This window comes from Balaenoptera musculus, chromosome 8, assembly GCF_009873245.2.
Source record: "Balaenoptera musculus isolate JJ_BM4_2016_0621 chromosome 8, mBalMus1.pri.v3, whole genome shotgun sequence".
Classification (NCBI taxonomy): Eukaryota; Metazoa; Chordata; class Mammalia; order Artiodactyla; family Balaenopteridae; genus Balaenoptera; species Balaenoptera musculus.
The window spans coordinates 68,002,003-68,025,696 of NC_045792.1; the positions used below are offsets into that span (position 1 = coordinate 68,002,003).

Here is a 23,694-nt window from a genome sequence, read left to right on the forward strand (position 1 = left end):
TCCTGATGCCATTTGCCCTTGTCTGCTCTACACACCACACACCTTTAAGCAAAGCAACTGTATTTACTGCATTTATTTCCAGGCAGAAAGCACATCTCTTAGATATTGAAGAAAATGGCCAGGAGAGATTTAGTACTCCAGAGTAAATCCTTCTCATTTTTGAAATCACACTGGTAATTCTAAAGCAAAACCTGCTAGGTAAACAGGCCCCATCCATGTTCACAGGATTCCTACTCATCCTTCCCAATTAAAGAGACTCAGCAATAAAACATACACAAGGCTATTCGATGCATACTGTGGGACGGGCACTATTCTAGGCAATGGTATTGAACAAAACAGGCAAAAAAAATATTCTGCCCCCATGGAACTTACATTCTAGTAAAGCAAGAAAAAACAAGTGTGTGTGTGTAAAAGACAGAGAGATGATTATGACATAAGTGCTAGGAAAAAAGTAAAATGGGAGGAGATAGTGCTGGCATAAAAGGATTATTTTCATGTTAGAGTTCTGTATCCAGCTAAGCTACAGTTGAGTGTTAAGAGCAAAATGAAGAGTCTCAGGTATGCAAAGATTTTTAAAAATCATGTTCCATCCATCCTATCTGAGAAAGTTACATAAAAATGTGTTTTAGCAAAACAAGGGGGATAACTAAGACAAAGGGTCTTAGAAGATAATGGGATTACCAGAAATTTTAGAACCCAGAACTTGAGAGTAAAGGAATCCCCAGATGACACCTGTTCATCAAGACTATTTCTTGAAAGAGAAGTACTTCTTTACAAAAAAAAAAAAAATTAGCTTCATTGTTTTCTACTGCACCTAATTTGTTTACTGCTGCACCTAAATTGTTTACTGCCTCTATTGGATTTTTTTTTAAGTTAGGAATATTATTTTTTTAATGAAAATAGTCTTTCTTAATCCAAGATTTTTTCATTCAGAAAAATTAAAATACCTTCTTTAATCTTATGACTGTGACCTAGAGATTTTTCTGTTTCCTCCTTTTTCTTGTGTTTCAGAAGGAGACGTTTGTTCAGTTCAGATTTGGCATAGTCTTCCTGTTTGATCAAAGTCTTTATGTCTGATGGGTTTTTGTTAAGATTAATTCCGTCAGAGTTTGTATTAAACCCCTTTTCAAATCTTTTTGACTCAGAGAAGGTAAAAGTAAACTTTATGATCAACTAATTTGCTTTGCCATGTTAGAGAAGTATTTGCTTGTGGAGATAAGGATGGGATCCATAACTAGAGAAAGCAGGTAGCAAGTTGCGTTAGCAAAACTCAGAGGATGTTAGTTACTGCAGCTCTAAATTAGGGGGGAAACTGTCTTCCTTTTCTAGTTGTCATGGCACTCTCAGTAAAAGCCAGCTGAGGCTTCATTATCTGTTTTACCTGGAATGTTTTCCTCACGGAGTTTAAGCTTGGCTTGTTGCTCTATGTGCAAGCTTCCAGTATTCTTCTAAAGCAGAATTTGCCTCCTTACTGCTCCATGATTCTTGCCTCCACTCAGCCATGAGGTAGAGAGTTGACTGGGGTCCAGCAGGGGACTCCTTCTACTTATTCTCCAGGTGGGTTTTTCCTTCTTATGCAATGACTTAGATGGCCTTTCCTCAATCCATTCCCACTTTTACCATGTCTTTAAAGCTTCCAGTATAGTGATTATATCTAGATTCTAATATTGACTCAGATTTCTTTTGGTCCCCATTTTATATTTCTTTGGTAATGTCAAAGGGTAATTTGGATGCTGCAGGAATTCTGAATTACTAATTTTTTCTTTTACTGATCTCACTAGCTGAGAGTTTAAGTCAGCTAGCTTTACAGGACACTCATTATACATTGTAGTTTATTGAGCTGGGAGTTTGATTACTTCTTCATGAACAAAGCTATTCTGATAATTTATCAGTCTTTATTGGATTTAAGCATGAATTAGTTAAATCACTATTAAATGCAAGTTGACCCCTTAGGAAGTCTTTGAAGTTTCACATGTACGTTTTAATTTGATACGTATATTGTAATATGATTACCACCATAGCGATAGCTAACACCTCCATCACATCACATAATTAACTTTGTGTGTGTGGTAAGGACATTTAAGATCTAGTCTCTTAGCAACTTTTTATTATATAATATAGTATTGTTAATTATAATCACAATGCTGTACACTAGATCCCCAGAACTTGTCTTCAAACTGCACATTTGTATCCTTAGACCACCATCTTCCAATTCCCCCACCTTCTGGTAGCTACCTAGTTCTGCTGTATCTAGAGTTCAGTCTCAGGTTATACATAAGTGATATCATACAGTATTTGTCTTTCTCCGACTTATCTCACTTAGCATAATGCTCTCAAGGTCCACCCATGGCAGGATTTCCTTCTTTTTCATGGCTAAAAAATATTGCATTGTGTCCATATATATTACATCTTCTTTATTCATCCATTGGTGGACACAGATTGTTTCCAGCCTTTTTATGACTCACTGTAAAGTTTAAATCATATCATTGCTAACATAAAAATAAATGATGTAAAAAAAAATCAAATGGTAAGTATCTATGCTTAAATCTAGACTATAGCTAATTTTCACAAATATGTAAAACAATCTAATTAGGCTCAGAATATGCATCTTAACTGAGATTGCGCAGTATTTTTATCTGTCCTTTTCCATTAGACAGGAAGCTCTATGAAAATAGGGACAATGTTTTAATTTTTATTCTCAGCCTTTAGCACTGGCTATGAGAGTTCTTTTAATAATTACTATGCTTATTTAATAATTTAAAAAATTGCTTGCTTGTTAGAGATGGAAGAAGCTTTAAAAATTCTATATAATCCAGTGGTTTTTAAAATCTGTATTCCCAAATCCTAGACTACTGAGGTAGTACCTCAGGGTCTTCCACTAGAGTGAAGTGGAAAAAAAGTGAATAAATCTACACCACTTGAACCAGAGAATTTGTGCTTTTACCTGCTTGATACTTCTCTGACTCCCAGGCACTGTGTCAGTTGGGAGTATAGGATGTGCCCTTCTCATATTTGTGGGTCTCTGACTCACCATGCACAGTATTCCAGGTTCCTCTCCTTCAGTCACCACCATTGTTCATTCCATGCTGGCTAAAGAACAGTAATATATCCCTAAACCTGCTCTCTCTGTCCCTAATGACTTCATTAACAGAAGCTTTATCTGAGAAGGTTCACTGATTTAATGAAGTTGACCTCAAATATCAACTTTACATCTCTTGGTAGGCAGCGTGGTGTCTGCAAAGATGAACTTTGGAGACAAATTACCCTTTCGCTTACTAGCTGTGAATGCTGGAAAGGTGTACCTTATCCTCTTTGCACTTCAGTCTACTCATTTATAAAATTATCAGCCCTTCTTTACAGGTATTAACATGCCTGGCATGTAGTAGGTACTCATTGTATTCTTCCAACCTGATCCTAACTCTGTTTATTATTAAAGTTCAGTATCTTTGAGATGCCTGCCTCATTTTTCTTATTCCTTTTTTAGGCAGTTTTGTACAACGACAGATCTGTTCTGGAAAATCATCATGCTGCATCAGCCTGGAATCTGTATCTTTCTCATCCAGAATACAACTTCCTTCTTAATCTTGATAATGTGCAATTCAAGCGCTTTCGTTTTTTAGTCATTGAAGCAATCCTTGCCACAGATCTTAAAAAGCATTTTGATTTCCTTGCTGAATTCAATGCCAAGGTTTGTTACGCAAATTAATTCCTGGTTTCAAAAGCAGAAATTATTGTCAGTGTTACTGACAAAAGGTATTTTTGTTTGTTTTGTTTTTTTTAAAATTTTGAGAGTTTATTTGATCAAAAGCTGATTTGAATCAGGCAGTATCCAGTCTAACAGAAAGGAGCTCCAAGGACCAGTATAAAATGAAAGACTTTTATAGGCACAAGGGGACAGGAAGTTATACTGGGCAAAAAAGCGGGTTGGTAATTGAAAAGTTACTTTTCTTTAGGGGATGGCCAGGTTCTATCAATCAGATTACCTAACTGATTAGGCCATTCCAAAAGGTATTTTTTTTAACATTAAGTTAGAATGATAAATCTGAAGTCATGAAGTCATGATAAATCTGACATAATACAATATATATGCCAATATTTTAAAAAAATTATAACATGTCCAAAAATACTATTGCTTGCTACATTTCCAATTATGTCAGTTGAAGCTTTTAGGGACAGATTTGAGAAAGTTGTGCACAGTGCCAGGTAAGGCATTTTATGAAGTTAAAGATGTGTTTCTAAGAAGCCAGTTATGCCTACTTTGCTGCACCTGTTTCCCTTTATATTATTAAGTGTTTAACTGGCTGGTGTGGGACTGGAGAAGTACGTGAGAATAAGGCACTCATTGACCTACTGTTTATTGGGATTGCCCACTGCATGCAATCGTCCCAGTGAAGAATAAGGAATGAACAGATGGAAGTCCCTGTCCTCACTGAGCTCACATTCACTATGGAATTGAGAATCACTGCCCTTGTGTGATGGTACTAATGCGAGCACGTTCTATCCCTCAGAAGTTGGGGTGAAAAAATGTTGAGAACCACTGCTTTAGATTCCTGAGGGAAGGCTGCCCCACCTTTTGCAGGCAGGAAATTGTTTTCTTGATAACATGTGTGCCCTAAAGGAAGGTGCACCTTCAGGGTAGAGGAACAGGTATCAAAGGAGTACTAGATTCAACCTCCTGGAAGGAGACCTATATATGTCACTGTTGTGATATTGATAAAATGTTTATAAAAATCAGCAAGAAATTTGAAATTTCTTTAAACTTATTTCATCACTGTATAGCGCTATTAACTTTTATTTTTATTTAATAAAAATTCATTTAAGTGCTTAAGTCAGAGTAAATAGAAGTTTTTATAGGTGAAAGATTATCTAGCCCAAAACTTTTGAATCTGTGTTCCTCAGAGATTTCTGTTCTGTAGTCTCTCAGAAAAATGTCACATGAGTGGGGCTCTAGACTACACAATTTCTTTCTTTTTTTTTTTTTTTTTTGGCCTCCTGGCGAGGCTTACGGATCTTAGTTCCCGACCAGAGATTGAACCCGGGCCACGGCAGTGAAAGTGTGGAGTCCTAACCACTGGACAGCCAGGGAATTCCCTAGACTACACAATTTCAATCTAAAGAGCTCGCCTTTCTTTTAACTGTTTTCTGTAGTGGTGGTCTACATAAGAGTTCCTTTAACAAAAGAGGCGGATGCCAGGGAATTCCCTGGTGGTCCAGTGGTTAGGACTCAGGGCTTTCACGGCCATGGCCCTGCTTCAGTTCCTGGTCGGGGAACTAAGATCCTTCAAGCTATGCAGCAGAGCAAAAAAAAAAAGAAAAAAGAGGGGGGTAGATGCCAAAAAAAATCTACCATCACAAAAAAGTTCCAAAGCCACTGATCTGGCCTATTCACTTTATTTCTTACAAGAGGAAATTTGAGTTCTTGAAAGGCATGGTAATTTGCCTGATAACTAGCATTTATTTAAATAACAATGTTAGCATTTACTATGAACTGTGAATTTTTCATTTGTTAATCCTCATGGCAATATGGCTAGATTGATTTTTCCTATTTTATAGATGAAGAAAGGTGGACTCAAGGAGCTTAAGTAATTTTTCCAGCGTTACGCAATGAATTAGTAAATCATTCTGAGTCAGGATTTAAAACCATAGAGATTAGCTTCTAAGACTTGTGTTCTTTCAACTATATCATGTTGTCTTTTACAGTTAGATCCTTAAGTGTTCCTTTTTGAGATAAAAATAGTTATAATTCTTATATGATTTGTTTTTGCATATACATTTATATTTTATATTATATCGTATTATATACTAATGTGTATAATATATAATATACACAAATTACAATTTTCTCTGGTAATCACAAATATTGAAACCCACGGTTTGTTGTTCTGCTTGTACAGTGCTCTACTTCCATTGAAGCAAAACTGTAAATGACACTTCAAAGGGAAATGTAACCCGTAGAGGTACATGTTATGGCACAAACCAATTAAAAGAAGCATTTATTGAAATTCCTTCCTGTCCTTTGGACAGGAAACAGTTTTAAGACAATTTGGTAACAACAAAAAACTGGGGAATTCCCTAGCAGTCCAGTGGTTAGGACTCCACGCTTTCACTGCCGAGGGCGTGGTTTCAAACCCTGGTTGGGGAACTAAGATACCACAAGCCGTGCGGGGTGGCCAAAAAAAACCCCCCAAAACAAAAAACTCCTGTGCCCTCAGCACCTAAAATAATTCTGTTTTTCCAAACTAGGCCAATGATGTAAACAGTAATGGTATAGAATGGAGTAATGAAAATGATCGCCTGTTAGTATGCCAGGTGTGCATCAAACTGGCAGATATAAATGGCCCAACAAAAGTTCGAGACTTGCATTTGAAATGGACAGAAGGCATTGTCAATGAATTTTACGAGCAGGTAAGTTGAAACATGAGATTGGTGGGACTTTTAAGAGCTGCCATCTGAAGACACCACCCTTTTGGTTTGGATACCTACATTAAATGCTTGAAATGAGTTGCTTTAACCAAAAATGAGTTGCATTTGCTCTGGTCTTAATATTTTCTCAGCTCCTTTGCCTTTGTTTCTAAAATTTAAAAACAGGGAGTTCCCTGGTGGTCCAGTGGTAAAGAACCTGCCTTACAACGCAGGGGATGTGGGTTTGATCCCTTGTCAGGGAACTAAACTCCCACATGCCACAGGGCAACTAAGCCTACATGCCACAACTACTGAGCTCGCGCGCCTCAATAGAGAGCCCGCGTGCCGCAAACTACAGAGTCCACGCGCTCTGCAGCCCGCGAGCCACAACTACAGAGCCCGTGCACCCTGGAGCCTGTGCACCACAACTAGAGAGAGAAAACCAACACACTACAACCAGAGAGAAGCCCACACGCCACAACGAAAGATCCCACGTGCCATAACTAAAGACCCAACGCAGCCAAAAATTTAAAAAATAACAATAAATAAATAAACAAAAAATTAATCTTCAAATTTTAAAAACAAAAATAGTTTATTGCCAGTCTGGAGTGGGTTGAATGTACTCCGGTCTAGAGCTAAGGAAACACTACATATTGATTCCAAGGTCCCTTTCAATCCTGAAAACCTATAACCTAGGATAATTTATTTCCAAAAGAAGTTGTTTAATTGATTCAGGGTATACTTAGATTGTATTTTTAAAGTATCAACCCATTTTCAACTCTGCTATAGAAAGACTGCCTTAGATACATCAACTCTTTAAAAGTCCTGGCAGAGGGTAAGAAATTAGCGCTAGAAATGGGGACAAAGTGGATACTTAGTGGCTTTCAAGTTTCAAAAATATAAACATGCTCTTTTCTCATATGTTTTTAATCTTGTCTTTAAAATAATCCTACCACTTTGCAGTCTTTACCACTTTTCTGTCCAATTTTGAGGCTCCCTACAATGTAGAAAAATACTGATTTCCCCAGAAGCCTAATATTTCATTATCTCCGGAATAACAAATACATCCTTTTGACTGGAAATGCATTCCTTGGGAATCCTTACTAGACCTACTAATCAGGAAAGATCAAGATGTCTACCAAGTGAGACTTCTGTGACAGGGCTTTCTTTACCATGAGTTGCTACTCTAGTAGGAGTGATGAAGTTGAGCCTATAAACTGCACACTTATCTGTTATACCTTGTCACACCCAGATTGTATTGAATGACCAGTAAATGCAGTGTCTTTCACCCACCTTAGCTAAACATCCCAATACAATAGTGTATACTCTGCTGTTTACAAGCCAACAAAATACCATACTGTGTAATTATGAAAATAGATTAGTAAAATCTTAGCAACAATCTTAGAATACTTTTCACTGATACATTTGAACTAAATTATATGTAATCTGGGGTAATAAATGGTTATAAATATTTACCCTAATTTGTAGACTGCAGTATGTATAGTAGTGTTTGCATATTCCCATCCTCATTCTCAAAGATAACTGAAGACTGCCTCAGGCTTCAGTTCATGTTCACAAAAGAATTTTATGCTAAGGAAAATGCTGTCTTTATATTATCTGTACAAACAGCGGTAATAAGAAAGTGGTAGTATATGCCAATTTTAGAAAACCCACTAATTCAGTGAAAGAACATTAGAAAATTTCATTTAGACCCATTTTATAATATATTTTTAAAGTATAGAGAATTAATTCTTATTAAACAAACTTGGAAGCCATGCCTGAGGTTGAATCCTGGCTCCTCTTCCTTGCCAGCAATGTGACCTGGGGTAAGTTACTTAACCTTTCTGTGCCTCAGTTTCCTCATTGAGAAAATAGGAATATTGATGGTACCTACCTCATAAGGTTGTGTGAGGATCAAATGAATTAATTTATGTAAAGTTCTTAGAACAGTTCCTGACACATAAGTGCTCAATAAACTATTATAATTCCAGATCACTAAAAACAATATAATATTTCAGACAGTTTCACTTAATCTTTCTAGGTTTCATTATTCTTATGTCAAAGGAGAAAAATGCCATCTGATAACCCTACCACACAGTGGTCGTGAAGGTTAAATGTGCTAACCTATAGGAAAATCAACCCTCATCAAAACCATCAGAATTCCTTCTCAGTCTTGTTCTGCTATTCAGCCTTCTTCAGATATGAATGCAAATTTCTAACCTGGCCCAACCTTTTACCTTTTTATTACCTTAATTATACTATCTTTATGTATACTCCTATAGCCATTATGTGCCATGGGCTTAGAAAAGCCTAACTCCTATTTAAAAGTCAAATGTATGAAACTGTAGAATCCTGTGTATAAACCCACCTGGATATTTTTTGTAAATATTAATAATTTTCATCCTCACAGAAGATAAAGCCATATAAGATTTTTAATCATGGGACAGTTAATCATGGGACAGTTTCTGGTTGTCTCCTTAGGGCTCTGTTGGCTCAGCACAGATAGACACTGCTTGCCTGAAGAACTTGTGCACTGTGGAGAGTATTCACCCTCCACCAGTTCAGACAGTAGGCGCTAAAATGTTAATAGTACCATTTGGGGACTGCTCAGCCCTGTGCTCAACATTTTATATAATATTGCTTTTCATCCTATAGCAACCCTGTAGATTATTATTCACATCTTACACATGAATTGGGCATAGAGCTTGCCCAGCACCACACAGGTAGTAGGTGGCAAAAGCAGGTTTTGAAACCACATCTGTCTGATCTCCAGTTGTGCTCTCCAGAACCCTAGGGACCACAAGTGGGAGGGTATCACAGGGCAGGCAGCTGGGGCAAATCCTCACCTCAACCACAATAGCTCTACTTTTGTCTGTTTTACATATTGAGTTTTCTGATTTAGATTCATTAAAGGGTTCTGCTGTTAGAAAAAAAGGGAGGGCATTGAAAAGCATTTGCAAAATTCAACTCTGTACATTTGAGGTACAACTACAACAAAAATGTTTCCATTATACTATCTCCCCATAGGAGAAAGAGGATCTATATTTGATATTATAGAATTTTGGTAATTTATATAGAATTTATATATTCTATTAATATAATTTTGGTTTGTTAGCAAATTTGCTGAATTTATTTTAAAAGATGTATATTTTTCTTGCTACCTGAATATCAACCGTACTGGTTGACTGGGGGTGTGAGAATAAAGTCTTGTTTAGGATTTCTCAAATAGTAGAGAAATTCTTTGATTTGGAATGACAGATTAATTTCATTGATATGTCTTTGTAAAAATTATTTTGAGTTAGACTGTGCTTATTAAAAAACTTCAAGATAATTTTAACAAAGCTCAGTGGTTGTTATTTCAACAGTTAAAGGTATACTTTTCTTTTTAATATGATCAGGGAGATGAAGAAGCAAAACTTGGTTTGCCCGTCAGTCCCTTCATGGATCGTTCTTCTCCTCAACTAGCAAAACTCCAGGAATCTTTTATCACTCACATAGTGGGTCCCCTGTGTAACTCCTATGATGCTGCTGGTTTGCTACCGGGTCAGTGGATAGAAGCAGAAGAGGATGATGATACTGAAAGTTGTTATGATGAAGAAGATGGTGAAGAATTAGATACAGAGGATGAAGAAATAGAAGACAACCTAAATCCTAGTAAGATATAAGGATACTATCATTTCTTTAATGTGACTAATTAACTGCAAATGTCCATTTAATTTGGATTTGAATCTTTGTTTTTAAGATACAGATTCAGTAGTTATATCTTAAGTAAGTACTATCTAAATGTTCAGCCTGATTAGTCTCCCTTTGAGTAACTACTGCTTGGGTACCACGCAAATGCTGTCACACAACAAGCATTCTTAGTTAAAGTAGCATCTCTGGAGGTGCTGTCCTCCAGCCAGTGCTCTTCAGCAGTCTCTACCTGTGCACACAAGATGCGGCTGTCGCCAAATCTGAACTTATGTGAGGGGGCTGGTCCTAGTGGCTAGTCCTCCTTTGCCTAACCCCTCTTCACACCACCCTCCCCTGTTAACATGCCCTTCATATAAACTTGGGAAATAGTTCATTCAACACAGTTGGGAGAAGAGGAAAATACACATTCTCTGACTCTAAGAGGAAAACCAAGTTTTGTGTCATTATGGCTTTGAACTACCAAACCGTAATGCATAGTTTTTCTATATAAATCAGTGAGTATAAATGGAAAATGAAAAAGACATTTGTCACCTTTGTAACTAAAAATGAAATCAGTTATTTGCTCTTTAAAGTAGGATTTAAATTATATCTAGCTAATTATTTTTTTCTTTGTTTCCCAAACATGCTATAAATCAGAACAGAAAAGATAGCTTGGAACAAGATAACAAAGTACTTCCCCCACCCTACCTTGTATTCAGGAGTAGCATAGTGAAGAGTAATCTTATGGCATTACCATCTGATGTCATCTTGGGAAAGGTGACTGGCTTCTGAAAATTATTTGTACTCACCAAAATTTTGATAATTGTGTTTAATTCAATACATTAAAAAAAATCCCTAAAAAGGATGGTTTTTAACTTTGCATTGTTATTTATCATTTGAAATTTCAGTACCATCCTCCCTTCTCCTTGAAACTCCCACCCCACCCCATCTTCCCTAATCCCCTCTCTACTTTATTTTTATCCGTAACACTGAACACCATCTAACACACAAGTATCTTGCTTCTTTGCTTATCTTGGTCTTCCCACTAGAAAGAGAGCCCCATGGTGCAAGGATTATTTTAATCTTATCATAACTATAACCCCAGTGCTTAGATAAATGCCTGGAATATATATCAGGCACTCAGATATTTATTGAATGATTGAATCATATTGCTATGATTAGAATACACGTGTGTTAAATTTCACAGAACCACAAAGAAGGAAAGGCAGACGGCGAATATTTTGTCAGCTAATGCACCATCTCACCGAAAACCACAAGATATGGAAGGAAATCATAGAGGAAGAAGAGAAATGTAAAGCTGATGGGAATAAACTGCAAGTGGAGAATTCTTCCTTACCTCAAGGAGATGAGATTCAGGTCATTGAAGAAGCAGATGAAGAGGAAGAGAGACAGTTGGAATAAAAGAAAAGGCATATTGAAGAAGGCCCGAGGGCCATGCTCAGTGTCGATGTCATTGCCTAGTCATTGTCATGTCATTGCTCACCACGCTGACTTGGAACTGCCTGCACCCAGGTGGACAGGCCCTAACACTGTGAGAGGATCCCTGCTGTGCCGGCAGTTTCCCACTCCCATGCACTTTCACCACACCAGAAGTATCCTTAGAGCTTGGTTTCAGTTGACTTGTGTTGCCAAGCCCTTACGTAATGCCTTTACTGGTGTATAAATATTAATACTTTGTCATAATACTGCTTTGCTGGCTAGAAGGCTCTTATTTTTCATGAGGCGGGAGCTATAACTAAAAACTCAAGTGACTCACTTTAGTTTCCTAAGTGTCCAGAACTTTTTCCTTTCTTGAAGACAGGATTAAAAAACAGCAACAACAACAACAAAAAAAAAAACCGGGAATTCCCTGGTGGTCCAGTGGTTATAGGACTCGGAACTTTCACTGCCATGAATCCCTGGTAGAGTTCAGTTCCTCGTCAGGGAACTAAGATCCTGCAAGCCGAGCAGCGCAGCTGAAAAAACCCCCAAAAACAAACAAAAAAAACCCCACCAAAAAACAGGATTCATATTGTACTTCCAAATGTGTCTTTTATGTCTTTGAATGTTTGGGGGGGAAAAGTCTGTGCCTATCTAAAAAAAAGAAATCCAGCGTGGCCTTTCTGAGGGATCTGTTCAATGCAGTATACTGTTCAGTGCTGTTCTCCAGCGAGGTTTATCCATGAAGGACTGAGTAACCTTTGTTATATTTAACAAAATCCAGGTGCATCAATTTTTGATGCTTTTTACTGTTTTTTTTTTTAATCTACTATGTGTGTGTGTTCTTTCTGCTCAGAGCATTCAGGTTTGCCGTGGACATCAGAAGTCTGAATTCCAGTCTTAACTGACTTTATATCCCATGGTTGAATTTTAAAGCTGTTTGGGTTTAACAATGAAGGAATTTTATTCTTTAGTCAAAACTGTTCTTATTTTAACTCTTGCTCAGGATTAGTATTTTTAAACATTTATTTTAATATAAACACAGCACAGATTTGTCAGAAGAAAAAAAATTGTCCTAATATCGATGTTAACCTTTTATGAAATGAGCATTATTCTCTCTTCTTAAATTTGAGACTAATTAAAGCCAAGGAAAAGGAGATGTCTGTCTTTCGCCTTAGTACAAAAATCAAATGCAATTAATCCTATCAAAGATAAAGAACAAATGAAATAGCGTGAGCTCTAAAGGTCACATACATTGAATAAATAATTGAATATGTGCTTAATCTTTAGATCCATATCTTGGGTGTTGTGTGTTACTGTAAAACTGATGCTCATCTTTCTGTTACTTTCCTTCTGCCTTGAGACTACATGAAATGACCTATGACTACTCAATACTTCTAGAACTCAACTGCAAGTCTAATTTCTGAGATAAAGTAAATGGTGGGAGTACTTATTTAATTTTTATATTAAAAAAAAATATTTTAGTAAATCATTTTACACAAAAGCACATTAAGATAATTACAAAGAAAATGGGCCATATTTACAATGTTTATAAACTTGTTAGGGTCCAGATATATACCCTAGTTGTGAAAATTTTTTTGAAGATATGAAGTGCAGCCAGAATGATAGCAAGATGGTAGACCAATATTTTCCATTATTTTTGGAGACTATATTATATTTTGGATCCGTGCAGCTCTTATGAAGCTTTTTCAGTTTTCCAAGGTAATTCTTTTTTTAAATTAATTTTTATTGTATAGTTGATTTACAATGTTGTGGTATAGTTTCTGCTGTACAGCAAAGTGAATCAGTTATACATATACCCACTCTTTTAGATTCTATTCCCATATAGGTCATAACAGAGTATTGAGTAGACTTCCCTATGCAAGGTAATTCCTTTAAAATATGATGTCAGCAGGCAATTTCTTACCTACCTAGATTATTTAGCTTATCTGAAAGATATCAGTTAAAGATCTATATAAGTGTTGAAAGTTTTGATCCTGTACAGTATCATAATATTTAATGAATCACTAAGCTTTATTTATTAGATACATTGAGTGCTAGCTCCTTCCTACTACTTTTGCTACCATTGCCACATCACTGTAAACTGGTCTCTCATTACTGAGTGATAAAATTTTAACTAATTTATTGAGTTTGCCCTTATAATGTATATATCCTGTGCTTCTCGTTCTCTAGAGTACCTTTTACATCCTGCAGAAGTATATTTCTGCTATTGCAAACTACATATATATATAAATTCACACACATGCATGTGTGCATAATAAGATTCAAATTTCCTTACTTTCTATTTTATTAAAATTTTGTATTGGGTTGTTTAGTGTATATTTTTATTTTCTCAAAAGAAGCATGTTTTTATTCTGTTAAAAATGCTATTACTGAAAATTCACTTAAGTAATTTAACCCTTAAATTATTTAGCCTTTACAAAATAATTGGCATATATTAAGATAACCCAAACACTAAAAAGTATTCTTGCTGAAACTTAAATTAACAAATTGTAAGAAATGAATGTGAGTGTATGTTAAGTATAAACAGTACTATTAGATGGAATCTTACTTGAGAAATTGTGGAAAGTCATATTGCAGATCCTATTTTGGTTATTACTGAATCAGATTAACTTTCTAATTAGAATCATTTTCATCATGAATTTGCTGTTGTTTTAAGTCACTGGTCTTAGAAATAATCTTGTAGTGCTATAATATCTGTGTGCTTACTGACATTTTTCTCCATAAAAGTCTACTTTTTAAAGTTATTTCATGATTTGAAGGCTGTTTCGTGCTATTCTCACTCTGCTGGTGCTGTTGGATTTTTCTGCTTATTTTTACAAGAATCCTAGGAATTCTGGCACTGCTTAGGTTTCTGTCTATATTGCATCATCTCATAGGAACAACCTTCACAAAAGAGACGAATAGAACCAACTCTGGTTTCTTTACTGTAGTTGCCAAGCCAGTCAACAGCTCTAGAGGGTGTGTGGGGATGACTGGTATGTGGAGCAGGGATGAAAGCTTTAATGCTGAGACTGAGACTTAATGCTGAGAACTGAAGACTTAATGAGTTAGCTTGGAGATGATGGCTTGTGGCCAGAGAATAACAGCAGGTGTAGAGACCAGGAGAAAAAGCATCCCACCTTGGAGGAGCCAAAAGAGATTTAGGATGGCTGAAACTTAGAGTGCAAGAAGAGGGGATGGTAGAGAGAGACTGGTTAATGAAGGGACTTGTAAAGCATGACATGCCACTTAAACTTTATTCCAAAAGGAAATGAGGAAAAATTGAAAGAGTTTTAATCTGAAAGTGACATAATTAGATTCACATTTTATGAGGATCATTCAAATAACGTATCATGTTGAGTGGAAGAGTAAGATTAGACATGGGGAGACCTCAGTGCTCTAGACCAGGATAGATTGTAGGACAACAGGAAAGTGAACAGACTTGAGATTTAAGATATACAATAGAATCAATTTACCCTGATTAACTGGATATGGTGGTAAGAAAGAGATGATGATGTGACTCTCAGATTTCCAATTTGGGCAACTGTCAATGTCATTCACTGAGGTAGGGTATACCAGAGAAGGAGATTTTGGATGTGATGGAGGGTGAGGTGTTTATATGTTCTATTGGTTCTTTCTCTGGAGAACTTTGATAAAAGCAACAAACACAAGGAAACAAACATCAGCAAGAATAGCAGAAATAGCAGATTTAGACTTCCCAGTATCTTCAGATGCTACATTGCATTATCAAAAACAATATAAAATAACTATGTATGAAATGTTTAAGGAAATAAAGCATGGAATGACAAAAATGAGCAAGCAATAAGAAATTTAAAAGTCACCAGAAAGGAATGGCTATTAGGCTGACAGCAAACTTCTCAGTACCAACAACGGAAGCCAGAAGAGACTACGTTATCTTCTACTACTCACGATGTGTTAGGCATTATTCTTAGTGATTCACAGCTATGATATAAATGTGATAAAAATTATGTAAGATATTTATATTTTGTCACAACCCTCATAATATAGGTATTATTATCTGTTTTGTAGAGGAAGAAATTCACCAGGTACATAAAATACATGTACTCATCTAATGGTCTCAAAGATGCATAAATCGAAAGTGGGTAGAACTACAGAGAAAAATTCACAAATCTACAACCCAATCAGGAGATTTAACACTCAATAAGTTAAATAGAGCAGAAGTTAGTAAAAATATAAATAGCACAAGGAACAGTCTTGATTTATTGGACATATTCAGAACCCCAAATCCAATGGAGATTATATTTTTCTTAAATATCAAAAGAACATTTAAAAAAGTTGACCACATGCTTGTCTATAAAGTCTCAATAAATTTCAAAGAATATGTACAAACAAGACATGTTCCCTGATCACAAAGCAATTAATTAGAAATAACAAAGAACTTTGAAAACTATGTATGCTTGAGAGATTTAAGAAATTGCTCCTAAATAACTCCAGGGTCAAAAAAGAAATACTAGTGCTCTCACTCCCTCTTGCGAGAACACTGGAATCACAACTAACTGCTGAACAATCATCAACAGGAAGACACTGGAACTCACCAAAAAAGATACCCCACATCCAAAGACAAAGGAGAAGCCACAGTGAGACGGTAGGAGGGGTGCAATCACAATAAAATCAAATCTCATAACAGCTGGGTGGGTGACCCACAAAATGAAGAACACTTATACCACAGAAGTCCACCCACTAGAGTGAAGGTTCTGAGCCCCACGTCAGGCTTCCGAACCTGGGGGTCTGGCAATGGGAGGAGGAATTCCTAGAGAATCAGACTTTGAAGGCTAGTGGGATTTGATTGCAGGACTTTGACAGGACTGGGGGAAACAGAGACTCCACTCTTGGAGAGCACACACAAAGTAGTGTGTGCATCGGGACCCAGGGGAAGGAGCAGTGACCCCATAGAGACTGAATCAGACCTACCTGCTAGTGTTGGGGGGTCTCCTGCAGAGGCGGGGGTGGCTCTGTCTCACTTGTGAGGACAAGGACACTGGCAGCAGAAGTTCTGGGAAGTACTCCTTGGCGTGAGCCCTCCCAGAGTCCGCCAGTAGCCCCAGCAAAGAGCCCAGGTAGGCTCCAGTGTTGGGTCGACTCAGGCCAAACAACCAACAGGGAGGGGACACAGCCCCACCCATCAGCAGTCAGGGGGATTAAAGTTTTGCTGAACTCTGCCCACCAGAGGAACACCCAGCTCTACCCACGACCAGTCCCTCCCATCAGGAAGCTTGCACAAGCCTCTTAGATAGCCTCATCCACCAGAGGGCAGAGAGCAGAAGCAAGAAGAACTACAGTCCTACCGGCTGTGGAACAAAAACCACATTCATAGAAAGAGACAAGATGAAAAGGCAGACATCTATGTACCAGATGAAGGAACAACATAAAACCCTAGAAAAACAACTAAATGAAGTGGAGATAGGCAACCTTCTAGAAAAAGAATTCGGAATAATGATAGTGAAGATGATCCAGGACCTCGGAAAAACAATGGAGGCAAAGATTGAGAAGATGCATGAAATGTTTAACAAAGACCTAGAAGAATTAAAGAACAAACAAACAGAGATGAACAATACAATAACTGAAATGAAAACTACACTAGAAGGAATCAATAGCAGAATAACTAAGGCAGAAGAACGGATAAGTGACCTGGAAGACAGAATGGTGGAATTTACTGCTGCAGAACAGAATAAAGAAAAAAGAATGAAAAGAAAAGAAGACAGCCTAAGAGACCTCTGGGACAACATTAAATGCAACAACATTCGCATTAAGGGGTCCCAAAAGGAGAAGAGAGAGAGAAAGGACCTGAGAAAATATTTGAAGAGATTATAGTTGAAAACTTCCCTAACATGGGAAAGGAAATAGCCACCCAAGTCCAGGAAGCACAGAGAGTCCCATACAGGATAAACCCAAGAAGAAACACACGGAGACACATAGTAATCAAATTGGCAAAAATTAAAGACAAAGAAAAATTATTGAAAGCAGCAAGGGAAAAATGACAAATAACATACAAGGGAACTCCCATAAAGTTAACAGCTGATTTCTCAGCAGAAACTCTACAAGCCAGAAGGGAGTGGCATGATATACTTAAAGTGATGAAAGGGAAAAACCTACAACCAAGATTACTCTACCCGGCAAGGATCTCTTTCAGATTCGATGGAGAAATCAAAAGCTTTACAGACAAGCAAAAGCTAAGAGAATTCAGCACCACCAAACCAGCTCTACAACAAATGCTGAAGGAACTTCTCTAAGTGGGAAACACAAGAGAAGAAAAGGACCTACAAAAAACAAACTCAAAATGATTAAGAAAATGGTCATAGGAACATACATATCGATAATTACCTTAAACGTGAATGGATTAAATGCTCCAACCAAAAGACACAGGCTTGCTGAATGGATACAAAAACAAGACCCATCTATATGCTGTCTGCAAGAGACCCACTTCAGACCTAGGGACACATACAGACTGAAAGTGAGGGGATGGAAAAAGATATTCCATGCAAATGGAAATCACAATAAAGCTGGAGTAGCAATACTCATATCAGATAAATAGACTTTAAAATAAAGAATGTTACAAGAGACAAGGAAGGACACTACATAATGATCAAGGGATCAATCCAAGAAGAAGATATAACAATTATAAAAATATATGCATCCAACATAGGAGCACCTCAATACATAAGGCAACTGCTAATAGCTATAAAAGAGGAAATCGACAGTGACACAATAATAGTGGGGGACTTTAACACCTCACTTACACCAATGGAAAGATCATCCAAACAGAAAATTAATAAGGAAACACAAGCTTTAAATGACACAATAGACCAGATAGATTTAACTGATATTTACAGGACATTCCATCCAAAAACAGCAGATTACACTTTCTTCTCAAGTGCGCACGGAACATTCTCCAGGATAGATCACATCTTGGGTCACAAATCAAGCCTCAGTAAATTTAAGAAAATTGAAATCATATCAAGCATCTTCTCTGACCACAATGCTATGAGATTAGAAATGAATTACAGGGGAAAAACATAAGCACATGGAGGCTAAACAATACGTTACTAAATAACCAAGAGATGACTGAAGAAATCAAAGAGGAAATAAAAAAATACCTAGAGACAAATGACAATGAAAACACGATGATTCAAAACCTATGGGATGCAGCAAAAGCAGTTCTAAGAGAGAAGTTTATAGCTATACAAGCCTACATCAGGAAACAAGAAAAATCTCAAACAATCTAACCTGACACCTAAAGGAACTAGAGAAAGAACAAACAAAACCCAAAGTTAGCAGAAAGAAAGAAATCATAAAGATCAGAGCAGAAAGAAATGAAATAGAAACAAAGAAAACAATAGCAAAGATCAATAAAACTAAAAGCTGGTTCTTTGAGAAGATAAACAAAATTGATAAACCATTAGCCAGACTCATCAAGAAAAAGAGGGAGAGGACTCAAATCAATAAAATCAGAAATGAAAAAGGAGAAGTTACAACAGACACCACAGAAATACAAAGCATCCTAAGAGACTACTACAAGCAACTCTATGCCAATAAAATGGACAACCTGGAAGAAATGGACAAATTCTTAGAAAGGTATAACCTTCCAAGACTGAACCAGGAAGAAACAGAAAATATGAACAGACCAATCACAAGGAATGAAATTGAAACTGTGATTAAAAATCTTCCAACAAACGAAAGTTCAGGACCAGATGGCTTCAAAGGTGAATTCTACCAAACATTTAGAGCAAAGCTAACACCCATCCTTTTCAAACTCTTCCAAAAAACTGCAGAGGAAGGAACACTCCCAAACTCATTTTATGGGGCCACCATCACTCTGATACCAAAACCAGACAAAGATACTACAAAAAAAGAAAATTACAGACCAATATCACTGATGAATATAGATGCAAAAATCCTCGACAAAATACTAGCAAACAGAATCCAACAACACATTAAAAGGATCATACACCATGATCAAGTGGGATTTATCCCAGGGATGCAAGGATTCTTCAGTATATGCAAATCAGTCAATGTGATATACCATATTAACAAATCGAAGAATAAAAACCATATGATCATCTCAATAGATGCAGAAAAAGCTTCTGACAAAATTCAACACCCATTTATGATAAAAACTCTCCAGAAAGTGGGCATAGAGGGAACCTACCTCAACATAATAAAGGCCATATATGACAAACCCACAGCAAATATCATTCTCAATGGTGAAAAACTGAAAGCATTTCCTCTAAGATCAGGAGCAAGACAAGGATGTCCACTCTCACCACTATCATTCAACATAGTTTTGGAAGTCCTAGCCACAGCAATCAGAGAAGAAAACGAAATAAAAGGATTACAAATTGGAAAAGAAGAAGTAAAACTGTCACTGTTTGCAGATGACATGATACTATACATAGAGAATCCTAAAAATGCTACCAGAAAACTACTAGAGCTAATCAATGAATTTGGTTAAGTTGCAGGATACAAAATTAATGCACAGAAATCTCTTGCATTCCTATACACTAATGATGAAAAATCTGAAAGAGAAATTAAGGAAACACTCCCATTTACCATTGTAACAAAAAAAATAAAACACCTAGGAATAAACCTACCTAGGGAGACAAAAGACCTGTATGAAGAAAACTATAAGACACTGATGAAAGAAATTAAAGATGATACCAACAGATGGAGAGATATACCATGTTCTTGGATTGGAAGAATCAACATTGTGAAAATGACTATACTACCCAAAGCAATCTACAGATTCAATGCAATCCCTATCAAATTACCAATGGCATTTTTTTATGGAACTAGAACAAATCATCTTAAAATTTGTATGGAGACACAAAAGACCCCGAATAGCCAAAGCAGTCTTGAGGGAAAAAAATGGAGCTGGAGGAATCAGACTCCCTGACTTCAGACTATACTACAAAGCTACAGTAATCAAGACAATATGGTACTGGCACAAAAACAGAAAGATAGATCAATGGAACAAGATAGAAAGCCCAGAGATAAACCCACACACCTATGGTCAATTAATCTATGACAAAGGAGGCAAGGATATACAATGGAGAAAAAACTCTCCAATAAATGGTGCTCTTCAATAAGTGGTGCTGGGAAAACTGGACAGCTACATGTAAAAGAATGAAATTAGAACACTCCCTAACACCATACACAAAAATAAACTCAAAATGGATTTGAGACCTAAATGTAAGACCGGACACTATAAAACTCTTAGAGGAAAACATAGAAAGAACACTCTTTGACATAAATCACAGCAAGATATTTTTGATCCACCTCCTAGAGTAATGGAAATAAAAACAAAAATAAACAAATGGGACCTAATGAAACTTAAAAGCTTTTGCACAGCAAAGGAAACCATAAACAAGACAAAAAGACAACCCTCAGAATGGGAGAAAATATTTGCAAATGAATCAATGGACAAAGGATTAATCTCCAAAATATATAAACAGCTCATGCAGCTCGATATTAAAGAAACAACCTACCCAATTCAAAAATGGGCAGAAGACCTAAGTAGACATCTCTCCAAGGAAGACATACAGATGGCCAAGAAGCACATGAAAAGCTGCTCAACATCTCTAATTATTAGAGAAATGCAAACCAAAACTACAATGAGTCATCACCTCACACCAGTTTAAATGGGCATCATCAGAAAATCTACAAACAACAAATGCTGGAGAGGGTGTGGAGAAAAGGGAACCCTCTTGCACTGTTGGTGGGAATGTAAATTGATACAGCCACTATGGAGAACAGTATGGAGGTTCCTTATAAAACTAAAAATAGAATTACCATATGACCCAGCAATCCCACTACTGGGCATATACCCAGAGAAAACCATAGTTCAAAAAGACACATGCACCCCAATGTTCATTGCAGCACAATTTACAATAGCCAGGTCATGGAAGCAACCTAAATGCCCATTGACAGAAGAATGGATAAGGAAGTTGTGGTACATATATACAATGGAATATTACTCAGCCATATAAAGGAACAAAATTGGGTCATTTGTAGAGACATGGATGGATCTAGAGACTGTCATACAGAGTGAAGTAAGTCAGAAAGAGAAAAACAAATATCCTATATTAACACATATATGTAGAAGTTAGAAAAATGGTACAGATGAACCGGTTTGCAGGACAGAAATTGAGACACAGATGTAGAGAACGTATGGACACTAAGGGGGGGAAAGCAGTGGGGGGTAGTGGTGGTGGTATGATGAATTGGGAGATTGGGACTGACATGTATACACTGATGTGTAGAAAATTGATGACTAATAAGAACCTGCTGTATAAAAAAATAAATAAAATTAAATTCAAAAAAAAAAAAAGAAATACTAATGGGAAGTAAGTAAATTAGGTGACAATACCCATTTCAGAGGTGAGAAAAATAAGACTTGACAAAGACCACATGACTAGAAAGTGAAAGAAGAGTACAAATGGGAAAATTAATTGGTTTAGGAACTCAAGAGATAACAGTTATGGCCCTTTCTTTGCCATTAATCTGGATAGGTGACCTTTCTCTCTTGGCCTGTTTCTTCACCTGATGTTCTGGAGGGGTCCTTCGAGCTGTCCACTATGAAATGATAAGATATCTCCATTTCCTTTCACAGCCTCTTCACCTGGGAAGCTTCCTAAACCTGATGCGCAGGCTGCAAACCAGACCAATCTAATCAGAATGTGGAAAAGAGGGTGGAAGTTGGGTATCAGCATCTTGCAAAAGTCCCATGAGATTCCAGTGAGCATCCAAGGTTGAGAACCAATGTATTAGAAGTCCCTGAGGGGCAGGCATGAATGAGGGCCACCAAATCTGCCTTACTCTGCTCCCCACTCCGTATCCTCCATCACCTACTCCTCAGGTGCCTCCTCCCTGTCCTAGGGCTGCTGCTGAAGCTCCAAGTCAGGCCACGCCCCTTAACTGCTTTCCCCTATATTTGCTGTCCCCTCCCTGTTGACAGCCCTAATGGATTCTGCAGGTTAAACATTCACAGCCGGGAATTCCCCGGTGGTCCAGTGGCTGCCTTTCCACTGCAGGCGGCAGGGGTTGGATCCCTGGTGGTCCAGTGGCTGCCTTTCCACTGCAGGCGGCAGGGGTTGGATCCCTGGTGGGGAATCCCGCAAGCCCCATGGTGCAGCCGGAAAAAAAACAAACAACCTTCACAGACATCTCTAGCTGCCCTGGGATTAGCCTGTCAGACAATGGCAGAAACCACTCTTACTCCTGATTCTAATGGAATAATTTACAGTAAATGGTCCCCCTTCCCCCACCAAGGAACCCAGTCTCCTTAGACAAATGGAGGTGAGCAAGGGCTGCCTCTAACGGGGTGCAGGAGCAGAAATGAGCTGCCCAAATGGAGCGCGTGTCACAGCAGCTGCTGTATTAAGTGAGAGACACTGAAGGCTTCAAATCCTTCTTGTAAACTAACCACTCCTGGTGAGAGATGCAGCCAAGAGCCGTACTGAACCCAGGCTCCAGGCTCCAGGGTGGGATTTCCAATTAGAAAGGGCCCCAGGGGAGGTGATTGGGGGGTGGGGGTCCCCCTCTTCCCTGTTGACTTCCTACATCCTTCTTCCTCCTCCCCTTCTTCCCACCCCTTCACACCCTCACCCCTGCTCTGCCCTAGTGTTTGAAAGGATTCCTTGGAGCCTTATTCCTACTCAGTTTAAGAGAGAAGTTCCGTTCCAAACCCTTGCTCTGGGCTCAGCTGAGATTAAGATGACTGATACCACCTGGCACTGGTGCCTTCCTGGGAACCACGACTCTGAGGATTCATTGATCAGGGAACATTTTCCATGTCCATAAACTTTTCCATCAAGAGGGATGCTGCTCAGCATTGTTTATCCATTATTAATTCCCTCATTCAATATTTATTTTCAACACAAACAAGGTGAATCCCATGTTTCTTCTGCAAGTTGTGTACAGCCCAGCAGCAGAGAGAAATATGCGCACATGGCGGACACTCACTGGAGCTATAGCTCAGATGCCACAGAGGTGGCACTGACAAGATCCCCTTGTCAATATGCTCAAGTTCAGGTTCATGTGGTCATTGGCGACCATATAAGTCGCAGTATGCAAAGAGGAGACTTCTGGAAGGAAAGAGAATTAGACTGTGGCCATTCCCCTGGTTGATGTTAACTAGAC

General features: G+C 37.7%; 1 protein-coding gene across 1 annotated transcript in view; it reads left to right on the top strand.

The window, feature by feature from the left end:
* Positions 1-12,809, top strand: part of PDE3B (phosphodiesterase 3B) — a 172,429-nt gene extending 159,620 nt beyond the window's left edge. Inside the window, exons 13-16 of the mRNA XM_036859888.1 lie at positions 3,485-3,688; positions 6,244-6,405; positions 9,801-10,056; positions 11,282-12,809. Coding sequence (XP_036715783.1) covers positions 3,485-3,688; positions 6,244-6,405; positions 9,801-10,056; positions 11,282-11,496 — 837 coding nt within the window. The 3' untranslated portion in view covers positions 11,497-12,809. The remainder of the gene's footprint in view (positions 1-3,484; positions 3,689-6,243; positions 6,406-9,800; positions 10,057-11,281) is intronic.
* The last annotated feature ends 10,885 nt before the right edge of the window (positions 12,810-23,694 follow it).